The following is a 15,132-nucleotide window of genomic DNA, read 5'->3' on the forward strand; positions in this document are numbered from 1 at the left end:
GGCAGGCGAACGCCGAATATTAGGACCCGAAATGATACAGATGACATGTGACAAGGTCGATGTTATTCGAGAAAGGATTAAGGCAACTCAGTCACGTCAAAAGAGTTATGCAGACACCCGCAGGAAAGACATTAAGTTTCAAGCAGGAGAAAAGGTGTTTCTCAAGATTTCTCCTACTAAAGGGTTACATAGATTCCATAGAAAGGGTAAGTTGAGCCCGAGATACATTGGACCATTTGAGATTTTGACTTGGGTTGGCTCAGTAGCCTACATGCTTGCTCTTCCACCTTCACTCAGAAATGTTCATAATGTATTCCATGTATCCATGCTGAAGCAATACATTTACGATCCATCGCATGTGTTACCCGTGGAACCAGAATATCTAGAAGCTGATATGACCTATAAAGAACAACCAGCTGAAATCTTGGACCAAAAAGTGAATACCCTTCGCAACTGCTCCATTTCCTTCGTAAAGGTGTGATGGGATAATCATTCACTTGAAGAAGCATCTTGGGAGAAAGAGGATGAAATCCAAGCCAAGTACCCTCATCTTTTCGAACAACCAGGTACGCCAATTTCGAGGACAAAATTTTCAAAAAGGGGGGGGATAAATGTGATACCCCATTTTTAAAACCTGGTTTAATTACACGGTTGACCCGGTTTAACCATGCAGGACCCGAACCAGAGAGGGTTAAGGTGGGTTCCTCATGGACCATGATGGCAAGGGTGACTTTGAACATAGGTTGGCCAAACAAGTCCGAGTCAGTGCTAGAGGAGACGGGTGTACCCAATTCATGTACATGCACGTATCATAAGGTTATGCTGGTACGTAGCCATATCCTAAAGTGTATACATATTATATATCTTGTACTGAGAGAGATACATGCCGAGAGTCAAATTCCATCGAAATCTCAATTGTTTGGCTAAGTTTTGACCAGCAGGTGGGCGGTCACAGGTGGGCGAACCCGCCCACCTGAGTGACCCACCCATGTGGTTACTAGATATTCTCTAAGTATAAATAGTACTTATTGTGTTTCTCTTTTTCTCATTTATTGCATTAGAGAGTTGGTGAGAAGAGTAAAAAGGAGAGAGAAAAGAAAGGAAGAAAAGAGAATAAAGAAGAAGAAAGGGAAAGAAAGAGGAGGAAGAAATGATTTTAAGTGACGCTGAGGTTTGATCTTCTCATTCCAACACCGGAAAAGTGATCCCCAACACGAGATCTACAATTTGAGGTGAGCGATAGCTATATTTCTTAAATTTTCACCAAACCCCAAGTGAAACCCTTGATTTGGGTAGAGTTCCTTGAGATCTTGTAAATCCCACTTGAGATGATGAATCTAAGGTTTAATAGATGGTCTATGTGTTGATTTTGAAGGTTTAAAGAAGTGTTTACAAGATTTGAGAAGCATTGGGGATTTCTTGAGTTAAGAGGTGATTTTGAGATTTTGGAAGAGTTCTTGAGCAAAGAAGGTAAGATGGCTTTTCAATCCTTAAATCTAACTTAGATCTAGGTTAGAATCATCTTATAAGACCTTAAATGTGTGGAAAATGTGATTGGAATAGCCCCATTTGGTTTCCCCAAGGTTGAGAAACGTTTCAAGGAAGAAAGTAAATTTCTGCCCCCACAGGTGGGCGAACACCGACTGGCTAAGCCACCTTCCTAATGGGGCCCACCGGTTCAACCGGCAGGCTATTCGGCCCACCTGTGAAGACCGGTGGGTGATGTCACGTGGACTGTCTGGCCCACCTGTTGGCCCCTCGGTCGGATTTTTGAGCCCGAATGGGCCCAAAACGGACGGGCAATCATCTTTTATGATTTTAAACATGATTTAAAAATCAAACATTGTTAGTTTTGACCCCAAGGTGGTGAAATGCTAAACCCATTCGCTTATGATAGGTTCAACTAGAATTTACGTTTCTCACGCCGGATCTCACCCGTACCGAATGTGAGCTTTTGTACCCAACAGGTAAGTGGGGAGAGGACATTTGACCTTATTTTAAGGATTGTTTTGCACCATTAAATTGTATCTAGACTAGCTATGTCATCATGCAAATTATGTGTAGATTAGTCATCCTCGTATGCCATTCGTGTGCATTTGCTTGTGTATTTTAAATTAATGATTTATGATATGTGTGTTGTGCCTTACATTCTCAATGTTAAATGATTGATGTGCTTATGTGATGAGCGATTGGATTACTGTGCATGATGCATTATTAGACTAGACGTCACAGTCGGCTTGAAAACGAGTGCATTGGTGGCCCGTGGTATGGGACGCAGTGGTACTATGCAATCGTACTTTGTCATATAGGAGCATACGGTTTAGGATTATCATTTTCCAGTGCTATGAACCTTCCCAACAGGGGTTGAGGTGTTGGGTTATCACTTGGGGGGAAGTAGTGGTCGCGGTTGTCAGGTCACTGTGGCGATTAGACATACGCCCGACTGGTCATTAGGACAGTCGGTAACCTCAGTGGTATATTCAAGAGGGCCAATCATACTGCTTTTAAATTGCTGGGGTTAGCACCTTTACTTTTCTGTCATTTACTTTTTTGTTGAGAGCCGGTAGTCAGCATGCTTTACTTTTCCAAGTACTCACGGTGGGCTTTCTCCAACAACCCTATGGGCGTATCGTGGGATGGAGTTCACGGCTCGTACCCAGGGCATACGCGCACTGTGGTTGTAAGTAGCACATAACCAAAGGCTTAGAAATGTTGTTTAGGTGGATAAGATTTAAAATTAATTGCATAGCATATAGTGCATATGGATGTGATTGTTGTGTGGTCTTTCTTTTCACTTACTGAGCTAGTGAGCTCATCCCACGTGCGCACCTCTTTTAGATGATTTTGCAGGTCACCGCCTGAAGATCAGGAGTTGGGCCCCACTGTCGAGTTTTCCGTTGAGGATTGGCGGGTCCCCGAGGAGTATGAGCACGGTGTTGACTGCATGTACGAGGGCCGTGCTGCGGGACCGTAGTATTGACACCGTACAAGATTTTGCTTTTTTATTCTTTTGATGACCCCCCTTTTTGGTACTTGATACATAAATTGTTATTCTTTTTATGTAAATATCATGCCTGCGGGCCCATATGTACTTAGCTATATACTACAATTTGGGTATCAAGTATATTGGGGATATCTACAGGTAATTTAAGTCTTCCGCTGAACTTTTGAACACTTATCTTAGATGTGGGTATGCTGTGGTGGGGTACTGTATCAGATGATCCTGGCAGGTTTGGGTTAATCGGAGTTAACTCGGTCACCGGTCCGGTTCTGTGTGAACGGGTTGTGACATGGGGAGTCGTATCGCAGCCCCTTTGCCTATAAATAGTGCCTCTTTCTCTCATTTTGTCATCTTCTCCTCATTTCTCAGACCTTTCGTCCTTCATCCTTAACCATCCTCCGATCTTCGATTCGGCCACAGTGATTTCAGAAGTAAGTTCATGTTGAACTCTTTAGGTAGTAGCCCCTCATCTTCTGAGGGTGCAGTGTCTAGGCATCGAAGCTGTGGGTGGATCCGAGGGATGTCCTCGGACTCGTCCTCCACATCCACATCTTTGGGTGCCTCCTCTTCTTCCACTACCAGTGACCTGAGTGGTGAAGGTATCAGGGAGGGGCTTCTCGAGTCCCGAGCCTAGGCAAACGAGTTCCTGGTTGTTGAGGCCAGGAATATCGTGTCCACCATGATCGAAGACGAACTAGCGGAGCTTCGTGCTTCCTGTAGTATCGAGGACAAGTTCATCCTTCGAATACCGAAGCCTGAGGATAGAGCTAGCTACAGAAACCCTAAGGAGCTTTGCTTCTATCAGGATGCCTTCAAAGATGGGCTTCGACTTCCTCTCCATCCTTTCTTTAGCCAAGTGTTTCGGCACTATGGCATTTGTCCAGCCCAGCTGACCCCAAATGGGTGGCGATAGGTTCTTAGCTTCATCATCTTCTTCTCTCGGATGGGGAGACCCCTCTCCCTTCCTCTCTTCCTTAGTTGTCTATCTCTCGGTTCTAGCAAGGGGAATTCGGGCTGGTACTACTTCTGCCCTAGGAAATATCTCTGGCTTTTGAACCAATACCTGACCTCAATACATGGTTGGAAGTTAAAGTATTTTTTTGTGAGGGTGCCAGAGGGGTTCCCCCTCGGTAATACTTAGGACATCCCTGATTTGAAGGACGTGAACTCTGCACCTGCCCTCTTCGGTACAGATACAGAGTCATTGTCGATGGCTAAGGACAAGACCCTTCATCGGCCTATCGAGTCCAGTAGCCTCCAGTTTGATGCCTTTCTGTTTTGGTTCGCGCTTAGCCTGGGTGAGTCCTAGGTTTGCCTGAGACTATTTTTGCTTCAGATTGTCTTTTCCTCGTACTGATCTTGACAGTCTTCATTGCAGTGCAACTCTCTAGCGCAGAAGCCAGGGCGGCCGCGGCCGAGAGGCAGACACAACTGAGGGAAGCCAGGGCGGCCGCGGCCGAGAGGCAGGCACAACTGAGGGAAGCTAGGGCCTAAGATGCCCAACATAGACAACAGAAGAAGGGGGAAAAAGGGGGGCTTCTACTTCCAATGCCCTCTCGAAGAAGAAGCCCAAAGCTGACGGTCCCACTGCTGAGGCTGTCCTGGCACTAGTGGCCCCCAGACGCGGTATATCCCCTCCTCGGGCTGCCTCTCCTGATACAGATTTTTAAAGCTCGAGAGCGAGCCAATCTCAGGCTGAAGTCGATTTTGTCCCTCGGTGGTCCATTAAGGAGGATAAGACACTGTCCATCGGGAGAGTTACTCGAGAGCTTGTGCAGAAGGGGAGCCTACTTGGAGATGCCACCGAGGCCCAAAGCCAGGGGACCAAGGCTATGGTCATTAGTACTTACGTGTTTATGGCAGCAGTAATCTTTGGCTTTCAGCTTTGAATTTTTCCTTTTTCATTGCTATCTTTTTCTAACTGTTGATCTCTTTCAGGCTCAGAACTAGGTGGGCCAACTGACTATCCGAGCCGAGGCCCTGGCCCTTGGACCTTGAAGTGTCCGAGCATGAGAAGTTGACCCTAAAAAAGGAGCGTACAGTCCTCTTGGAAAAGGTGGAGCATCTGGAGGCCGACCTCCTCCACACTCAGCAGGATTGAGATTAGAAGCTCAAGGAGCTGGAGGCGCAGATGGCTGTAAAGCTGAAAGAAGCCGAAGCTTGAGCCATTAAAAGCTATAAGGCTTTTGAGGACTTTCGACATGTGGTCAAGCACGCCATTTCCCCTGGGTTTATCATGGGCACTACCGATGTTTGAGACTGGGTCCTTGAACATCACCTCGAGATATCTTTTGAGGGGAGCGGCCTCATCTTTGAGAAAGAGGATGTCGGTGCAGCTCCAACAGCCATCGAGGTCACAGACGACGAGGAGAGTGGCAGTGAGGGAGAGGGGGTCCAACTGTCTCATGAAGTCCCCCTGAATCCTGGGCGTGGAGACTCCAATTGATATGTCACCGACCCTGCCGAGGATGAGGCCATCCTTCCAACAGATGCTCCATGAGGCACTTCTTTTTATTCTTTTCAGCCTTCAGTCCTACTTGTGTAGTTGGGTGGCCTTCGGCCGTTCTTCTGCTTCTTTTTTCTCTTTGGCCTTCGAGCCTTTTTTGTAACTTAGGCCTTCGGGCCTTTTTTGTAACTTCGGCCTTCGAGCCTTTATGAATGGACTTATGGATCTTCCTACTTTTCATATTGTCTTCATTCCCTTTCTCTTTCTTGCATTCCCAACGTTCAGTCTCGAATCCATAGGACCGTCAGGAGTCCTTTGGCCCGTAGATAGGGATGAAGGTCGAAGCTTTTATGCCAATTTTTCTTAAGTATAATTTGTGCTTCGGGCTATCTGAAGCATGGACGATGCCCTAGTATGTTTCTTGGTCTGATGAAAGCCGAAGCTCCTTCATAAGTAGAATTTCACCAGTGTCGAGTTTTCATTCGGCTTCAGTCGAGGATATTTCCTTTGGATCTGAAGGTTGAGGGACACAATCGAGATGTGGACCTTCGATTAGGTTATCTTGGCTTTAGCATGAGCCCCTAATCCGAGGGAAAGACCATGAACTTTGGCTTGGACCTTCTGTTGGGTATGCTCGGCCTTGGTCGAGCACCCAATAGAGCCTTGGACCTTCGGCCAGGTCTGCTCGGCCTTAGCCTGAGCACCTAACCGAGGTACCCCTTTTTTAACCATAACTATTACCCTAAATTGATTGTCGTAAACCAGCTTGTATATAAAAAATCCTCTGAAAAGCTCGGGGATGGAACACTATAGATTGAAAGTGTTTAACAAGCAACCGATATTAAGTGTAAAAAATGACTAACAAAACGACTAAGAAAATGTGCAAATGTGCTCGCCACAGCTACTGATAGAATTCTCTCAAGTTCTTCGAGTACCATGATCGGGGTACCCTTTCTCCCCCCGTAGTTTCCAGGTGATAGGACCCTGATCGTATTATCCTGGTGACTTTGTAAGGTCCTTCCCAATTTGGAGCTAACTTTCCTTGATGCTTCGGGTCTGATACCTCCGCCCTTCTTAGGACGAGGTCACCCATTCTGAACTCATTTCTTCAGATTTTTGATTTGTAATGCCTTGCAACCTTCTGCTGGTAAGCTGCGATCCTTTCTGTGAGGTTTCTCATACTTTATTCAGAAGGTCTAGATTATCTCGGAGCCCTTTATCGTTTTCTTCTTTATCATAGTACCAAACTCGATGGGTCATGGCTCCAACCTCAACTGGGTGCACAACTTCAATGTCGTAAGTTAAATTGAAGGGTGTTTCTCCGGTGGCTGATCTTTCAGTTGTGCGGTAGGCCCAAAAGATGTTATGTAGCTCTTCTGCCCATAATTCCTTGGCATCATCTAGTCTTTTCTTTATTCTTTAGAGCAGGGTACGACTGGTTACCTCCGTCAATCCGTTGGTCGATGGATAACCGATGGATGTTTTCCTGTGGTCAATATCGAGGGCCTCACAAAACAAACCAAAAGTTGGGTTAACAAATTGAGTTCCATTGTCCGTTACCACCACCCGAGGGATCCTTTATCGATAGACCACCGTCCTCTCAAAGAAGTCCCTTATATTCTTTTTGGATATTGTAGCCAGTGCTTCAATTTCTGCCCACTTTGTGAAGTAGTCTATCGTCACCACAACAAACTTTCTCTATTTCGTGGCCAGGGGGAGTGGGTCCAGGATGTCCATTCCCCACATGACAAATGGTATAGGGCTTGACAGGGAGGAAAGCTCAGTGGCATGCTGCCATGGGATGGAGGCAAAAATTTGGCACTTTATGCACTTCCTGACGAACTCCTCTGCATCCTTCCTCATGGTCGGCCAGAATAGGCCCTGCCTCAACACTTTGTGGGCCAAGGCCTGGGTTCCCATATGTTGGCCACATATCCCTTTGTGCGCCTCTCGAAGAGCATATTCGGCATCACCAGGGTCTAAGCACTTTAGGTATGGTGTGGTGAACCCTATCTTGTACAACGTCTCATCCTTCAATAGGACCCGTACTGACCTCATTTGTACCTTCTTCACTTCGTCCCGATCCTCAGGGAGCACTCCTTCCTTTAGGTACTTGATTATGGGATCCATCTAGCTAGGGTTGTTCTTATTAACGGGTAATACCTCTTGGGCACTTTTGGTGCTTAGTTGAGGTAATACCTCGAAATATACCGAACATCCGAGGTTCATGAAGTTAGAGGTGGCCAATTGCGACAATGCATCTGCACTGTCATTCTTCACCCACGGTACCTGCTTTATCTCGAACCCCTTGAAGGCTTTCACTTTCTCTCGCACCGTCCTCAGGTATTCAGCCATCTTATATTTCTTTCCTTTATAGTCTCCATTCACTTGTTGCACCACGAGTTACGAGTCACTGTGCACCACCAGCTCTTGTGCCATCAAAGCCCGTGCCAGATTAATTTCGGCTATCAGTTCTTCGTATTCAGCTTCGTTATTAGAGGCACTGAAGTCAAACCGTAGGGCATATTCGATCTTGAATCCTTTGGGACTAATTAGTATGATCCCTGCACCGCTTCCCATTCTGTTGGATGCACCATCCACATACAATGTCTAAGCCTTCGACTTTCGATCCTCGATAAGCTCCTGGGGTTCATCTGGGATTGGTATCTCGGCTATGAAGTTCACTAGGGCTTGTGCTTTTATTTCCATCCTCAATTTATATTGGATGTTAAATTCTCCCAACTCTATGGCCCAGTTTACCAATCGATCGGACATATCCAGCCTCTGCAGTATCTTCTTCAGGGGTTCGTCTGTGAGCACACCTACTGTGTGTGATTGAAAATAGGGCCTTAGCTTTCTTGCCACTATCGCAAAGGCATATGCCACCTTCCCCATCTTCCTGTATCTTGTTTCTGCATCCAAAAGTGTTAGGCTAACATAGTATATTGGCCGTTGTTGTCTTCCTTCTTCCTTTATCAATACCGCACTTACTGCCACTACCGATATAGCTAGGTATAACTGCAAGGTATCCCCAGTGTTGGGCTTGCGGGGGTGTCGCTAAGTACTCCTTCAGCTGCTCGAAGGCCTTCTCGCACTCCTCCGTCCACTCCAAATTTTTGGATCCCTTAAGGGTTCTGAAGAATGGAAGGCACTTGTCAGCAGACCGAGATATGAACCATCCCAGGGCGGCAACTCTGCCTGTCAATTCTTGGACTTGCTTCACATTTTGTGGGGACTTCATATCTCAAATGACCTGTATTTTCATCAAGTTGGCTTCGATCCCCATTTTCGAGACGATAAAGGCAAGGAAATTTCCCGATGCTACTCCGAATGTGCACTTCATTGGGTTCAGCTTCATGTCGTATTGCCTCAGTACTTGGAATGCCTTCTCTAAGTCTTGGATATGGTGTTATGCCTTCAGGATTTTCACAAGCATGTCATCCATGTATACCTCCATGGTCTTGCTAATCATCCCTTTGAAGATCTTGTTCACTAACCTTTGGTAAGTGGCCCCTACATTTTTTAGCCCGAAGGGCATCACTTCATAGCAATACAGCCCCCCTTTGGTTACAAAGGACGTCTTTGGGACATCGGCCTCACACATCTTGATCTGATTGTACCCTGAGTATGCATCTATGAAGCTCAATGCCTCATGTCTTGAAGTGGCATCGATGAGCATGTCTATCTTCGACAGGGGATAGCTGTCCTTTGGGCAGGCCTTGTTTAAATCTGTGAAGTCGATGCATATCCTCTATTTCCCGTTTGCCTTCAGGACCATCACCACATTGGATACCCATTCAGGGTATCGGATTTCATGGATGAACTTAGCCTTTAGAAACTTCTCTATCTCTTCATCTATCTTCTGCTGCCTCTCGGGGGCGAAGGTCCTCTTCTTCTGTTGTACTGGCTTCTTGGTCGAGTCAACACTCAGACGATGCTCTATTACCTCTCGAGCTATTCCAGGCATGTCCAAGGTTAACCAGGAGAAGACGTTAGAATTTTCTCGTAGTAATGAGATGAGCTTTTCTCATTGTTGCCTTGGCATTAAGGGCCTAACTTGGAATTGGCGAGTGTTATCCCCTTCTTCGATGTCAACTTGTATCAGCTCCTTAGCCGATTCCCCCCTTTGATAATTGGTGTCGTCGCGTAAATCTTCTATTGGGAGCACCTCGCCTACCTTTTCTTTTCCCTATAAGGTGGTGGTGTAGCACTTCCAGGACGCCTCTTGATCACCTCGACATTCGCCGACCCCATTCTTGGTTGAGAACTTCATCTTGAGATGTGGTGTGGAGACGACAGTCTTTAGCAGGTTTAAGCCAACTCTTCCTTGTATGGCGTTGTACGCCGAAGTGATGTCCACTACCAGGAAGTTGATCATGACTGTTACGTGGCGGTCTTCGATGCCGACCCTTACTGGCAGCTTGACTGACCCCTCTACTTTAACCGGGGCACTCGAGAACCCTTGTAACGGGTATTCAACCTTCTTCAAATTTTCTCTGTCTAGTCCATCATCTGGAAAGCTTCGAGGAACAGGATATCAGCTGAGTTGTCGTTATCCACCAAGATCCTTTTACTCTATAATCGGCTAGGGTCATGGTGATTACCAAGGCATCGTCATGTGGTGTCTGCACCCCTTCCAGATCATCATCCGGGAACGAGATAACCATCCCTGTCCTTGCCTTCTTGTTTGACCATTCGTCCACATGTACGCTTTTTGCATAGGCCTTTGCTTTCCTGGCCGAGATGAAACTTTCTCCAGCAGCCAAGCCTCCACTGATAGTTTCTATAACCCTAGTTGGGCTTTTATGATCATCCTGGGGGCAATGGTCAGCTTCCTTGGGTGTTCGGTCCCTTTGTCGTTCCTGATTGCCTCTGCGGTCTGGCCCCCTTCTTTCGCGGCGGCCTCTGCTGTCCCTTTGGTGGTTGTCCCTACGGTCATTGCCATCTTGGGCATCTTCCTTTTCGTGGTCTACAAATCGGCTCAGATATCCTCTTCAGATCATTCTTTCTATTTCTCCCTTCAGGTGCCAACAATCTTTGGTGTCGTGGTCATGGTCCCCGTGGAAGTGGCAATATTTGTCCATGTTTCGCCTCTCGGGATGTCTTCCCATCTTCCCTGGCCACTTTATGGCTCTGGCATCCGGGGAGTCTTTTATCTACATTAGCACGTCCGTCCATCTCCGGTTTAGGGGTGCATACCTTTCAAACTTCTTCAGCGGACTGGGCTGGGTGCCTGATCACGTTCGAACTTTCATCTCTTGCATTTAGAAGGCTTGTCATTACATCTTGAGGTCCTTTTCCTCCCCGCCTTCCCTTCAGCTTCTTTGTCAGGCTGAAAGGTTTCCTCCATCTAAATGTACTTATCGTACCGATCCCGGTTTCCTCCATCTAAATGTACTTATCGCACCGAGCCCTCAACTCAGCTAGGTCCCTTGGTGTGTGCTTCGCCAGAGACCTTTTTAGCTCTTTGTCTTTGATGCCTCCCAACAGGGCCGTAAACTCTTCCCTTGGGTCCAAACTTTTGATCGTGATCTTCTCCTACTGGAAGCGCTTCATGTAATTTCGCAGTGACTCCCCTTCATATTGTTTGACATTTGTCAGGTTCAATGTGTTCTTTTGAAGGGGTTGGCTGCTAGAGAATCCCTTCATGAAGAAGTAACTCAAATCACTGAAGCTGTGAATTGATTTCGTCGATAGGCAGTTGTACCATAGCCTCGCTGCTCCTCTGAACATCAAAGGCAAGCGACACATGATGTTTTCCAAGACTCAATGAAACTACATCATGACCTTGAAGCCTTCCAGATGATCGATGGGGCCCCCAGACCCATCGTACGTGTTGTACTTGGGCAGATGAAATCCAATCGGGAGCGGATCCCTCATAACCTCATCATCTAGAGCTGTGTCATTAGTGAGGTCCGACTCGCGAGTGCTTGTCTGGTTTTTTGCTACCTTTCAAATTTTGTCCTTCAAGTCTAGGATCATCTGCTTCAACCCTAGGTCTTCATGTCTTTGACCGTCTCCTTGGCATGGTTCTTCATGCCTAGCCCCTGTGGCGCACCTCATCCTTTCTTTGGGTGTGGGGCTTTCCCTTGTTATTCGATTTCGAGGATTCTGGCCAGATCTTATCTACCCTAAACTACTTTGGTCCTCGTCTTGAACCCGCTCTGGCTGAACATGGGAGCCTCGCGCTGCTCCATTGGTATTCTGAGAGACGGTCTTGGAGACCTCCTTCATCGTCTCGGCCATTTGGTCATACTTCTCCTGAAGGGCATCAAAATACTCCTTAGTTACATATTCCTGCGCCCTAGGAGGGGGTGGAGGATTACTGTCTCTACGCACCGAATGTCTAGCTAAGCGTTGGTCCCTCGCAGAACCTTCCTGATCATTGTTTCCCCATTCTTCACCGATGTTTTCCAAGGGGGGAGAGATTTTGAAGGTTCCCCCTAATTCATATTTATGCTCGGCGTTGCTCTTGTTTTCTTACGATTGTAGGTTTTCCCCACCATTATTCTGTCATTCCCACAAACGGTGCCAATCTGTTACTGCTGAGAACCTGTATGAGGCTGAGCGCCAATCCTGCACAAGCACAGAAGGTAGAGGCCCAGAGGTGGCTTCGGATTAGTCCTCTGACGCCTAAGTTAGAGACCCGTAGAACAGTGTTTTCACAGGAGTAATGGTGTGAGCGTCTTGACTTACCCGTTCTGTCTTTTAGGGTTCCTTCTTATAGGATTACCCCTTTTTCGAGTCCTACTGGGATACGTCTTCCTACCTTCATGGGGAATATTCCCTATCCGGGTATCTCCTCCTCCTCACGTCATTAGAGTCCTCGTGGCCTCTATCAGTTGAGGGGGACTCCAGTCTCCCCCTCCTTCTGATCTCTGGAGTCATGGTCATAGTGGGTTAACCTCGGTTGGGTGCCATGTGTCCTTCCTTCACTGGGTGACTAATTTGAGAGTATAAAAAATGAAGGTTGTTTGAAATGTATAACTAGCATTTATGGTAAGAATTTTAACTTGGTTACATAATCATATTAGGATACTCTCCAGCGAGGGTGCTGGAGAGGTACCAGTGAGATTAAACAATGGATCAAGGTACCAGTGACAAATTAAACAATGGCCCAAGTTTCTCTTCACCCACAGTGAAGATATGGGACTTGTGGGTAGTTCAGATTTCGTGCAATGGGGAAGATTTATGACCATTGATTGTCTTCAACCAAGCTTTCTCCTTAAGCAATTATATTATCTTTTTTAGAAAGCAAATATGAATTGAAATAGATTTTGAACTAAATACTTTTCGGCTTAGTAGAAATGTTTAGGGTGTTGATTGGTATTGTTTTTGTTCAGTGCAGGAGGCAGAAAGGAGAAACCAAAACTGTACTGAGAATTCGAATGCATTTTCAATGCCGAAGCCATACTGACTTGGTTTTTATTCTGTTTCAGAAACAGTTCCTTATTTGGTTCAGTTCCGCTTGGTATGGTTTTTATGGGGTTTCATAAACCATATGTTATACATAATATACAAATACTATACATGTGTATACTTGATTTGGGTAGAGAGTAGGTACCAAACAGTTTTTCCTTAGATACCAAAATCGTATCGTACCAAATAAGATTCATTTTCTTGGTACTAAAACTATTACCGATTCTTATTTGGTTCGGTTCGATTCGGTACACATTCCAATGGTTGGTATCGGTTTTGGTCTTCTGTTTCAGTTCCAAATTGACACCTTTCTTTGGGTAAAAAATTGACACCCTTAAGTAGAGTGAGTAGGAAATAGATTTTAACAGCTCTAGAAATGGAAAATTTTTATACTAGCTGGAGGTGCTAGTTTTAGTTTTCCATCCATAGTTGCATCCATCTTAGAAGTTGTAATTTTAATGGAGCATGGTAAAAAAAAAAAAAAACATAATTTAATAGTAATTAGAAGGAATTGAACTGCAAAGAAGAGAATTAAAGGGCCAAAGTGGAAACCCAAATACCCATGTCAGTCTGGGGCTAATACTTTGGATCATCAATAGAAGTGACGAAGAGAACATCAGAGTTTCCTTTATTTATTTATTTATTTATTTTTTTGGCATGACTGAAAGGGAAGACAAAATTGTATTACTTATGGCATATGGCCATATGGCACTGCATGAGCTGAAAAGAATTTTTTTGAGTGAAGACAAGATGGCTGTTGGAACTTAACAAAGTTGAATGTCCTGAGGTCCAGTTGTCTTCAGTCTTCACTCACAAACTGTATAAGATTGGAATACTATTGTTACCGTAGTTCAGTTGGATCACAGGTTGCTCACTTGTATGCATGTTTTTCTATGGTAGGTCCTCGGTGAGGAGAAGATATGGGAGCAGATTGATGCGATGAGGACAATAGTGGGTTATAAAGCCACTCCACATGCGACCTGCTTGGAGGAACTCAAGGCTCTCTATCTCTTCACTGGAGTTGAGCCACCAGCCTCATTTAAGGAATCCTCTGATCTCATAGAAGTAAATTATAAACTCCGGTTTCTAATGTCTAAAGTAGGAGTCAAGTAGGTTTGTTGATTCCTTTCATGTGCTGGTTTGGTAAAATAAATTTTCCTTGTTCATCTATGGAACAGCTTAGTCCTTCAACTTAAGGTGTTATATTTGGACATGTTGGTGAGTTTTATATGGTATATTATAATCTAGAAATGGTAATGAGTTTTATTTATATGTTCTTCTTTAGTATTCTTAATTCCAAAGAGTCGGCTGTTCCTTGGATTCTATGATTTTAATGTGTCCTCTTTCTAAGTAAGTGTTGGAAGTGTGTCTATCGAATCAATTATTAAAGTGTAATTTTGTGTGTGTTTGCATGATAGTGATGGGCTACGGGTTCTCCTAGCTTTTAAACCTATAAATTATTCATAGCTAGGGATAGTGATGGGCTATGGGTTCTCCTAGCTTTTAAACCCATAAATTAGTCACAGCTACGGATAGAAATTGGGCATTAGTGTTTGCCTGAGGTATATTGATTACATGACAAAGTGTTAGTGTATCATATGAGAATATGAAATGGACCACTACAGTTTTGTAGGAATCAGGTTTTCGTTACTAGCTTACAAATGGTCTGCAAATCTGAAGTTTTTATTGTTGCATTAAGACAAATATGAGAGGTTCTTATTGTTGCAGTAAGGCATTATGGGTTTTAATATGTTAATGGTTATTGGTTTTAATTCAAGTTTTAAAACAATTTAGGATTCAAAACATTCGCCCATTCTGTTTTTGAAGACTCTTTACTTTTCCCCTCAATTGTTTTTTAAATGGCTAGTTTATTTATGTAGCCTATTGTTGAAGCTAGAGGCATTGCGTTCTTACTTCAGTTTGAAGATTCTTTAAGTCTCTCTATATAATGGATATTAATCACTACAATTGCTAGTATGTAATTTCTTCTTAAAAGCTCTTTAAGAAAAACTTCTCTTTTAATTTTTGTTGACATACTTTATGTCTCTACATAGAAGTTTCTTGAGGCAGCAATTCTTCAGTTTTGGGAGATCTTAATCTCTCATCTTTAAGTCTCAATTTAATTCTTTCTTATTTTAAAGTTCTTTAATTCCTTTCTTTTACTTATCTCAATTCTTTATACATAGAGGGAAGATTTAGCATTTGCAAGACACGGAACAAGTCACTTCAGGCATTCAAGTGTGTGTTGTCATGTTTTGTTCTTTCT

At 44.6% G+C, this 15,132-nt stretch overlaps 1 protein-coding gene across 1 annotated transcript in view; it reads left to right on the plus strand.

Annotated features, from left to right (window-relative positions):
- LOC122062306 overlaps positions 1 to 14,136 on the plus strand; it is a 30,881-nt gene extending 16,745 nt beyond the window's left edge. The window contains exon 3 of the mRNA XM_042625911.1: positions 13,767 to 14,136. Within this exon, the coding sequence (XP_042481845.1) occupies positions 13,767 to 13,979 (213 nt within the window). The 3' untranslated portion in view covers positions 13,980 to 14,136. The remainder of the gene's footprint in view (positions 1 to 13,766) is intronic.
- Positions 14,137 to 15,132: the final 996 nt, after the last annotated feature.

This window comes from Macadamia integrifolia, unplaced genomic scaffold, assembly GCF_013358625.1.
Source record: "Macadamia integrifolia cultivar HAES 741 unplaced genomic scaffold, SCU_Mint_v3 scaffold100, whole genome shotgun sequence".
Classification (NCBI taxonomy): domain Eukaryota; kingdom Viridiplantae; phylum Streptophyta; class Magnoliopsida; order Proteales; family Proteaceae; genus Macadamia; species Macadamia integrifolia.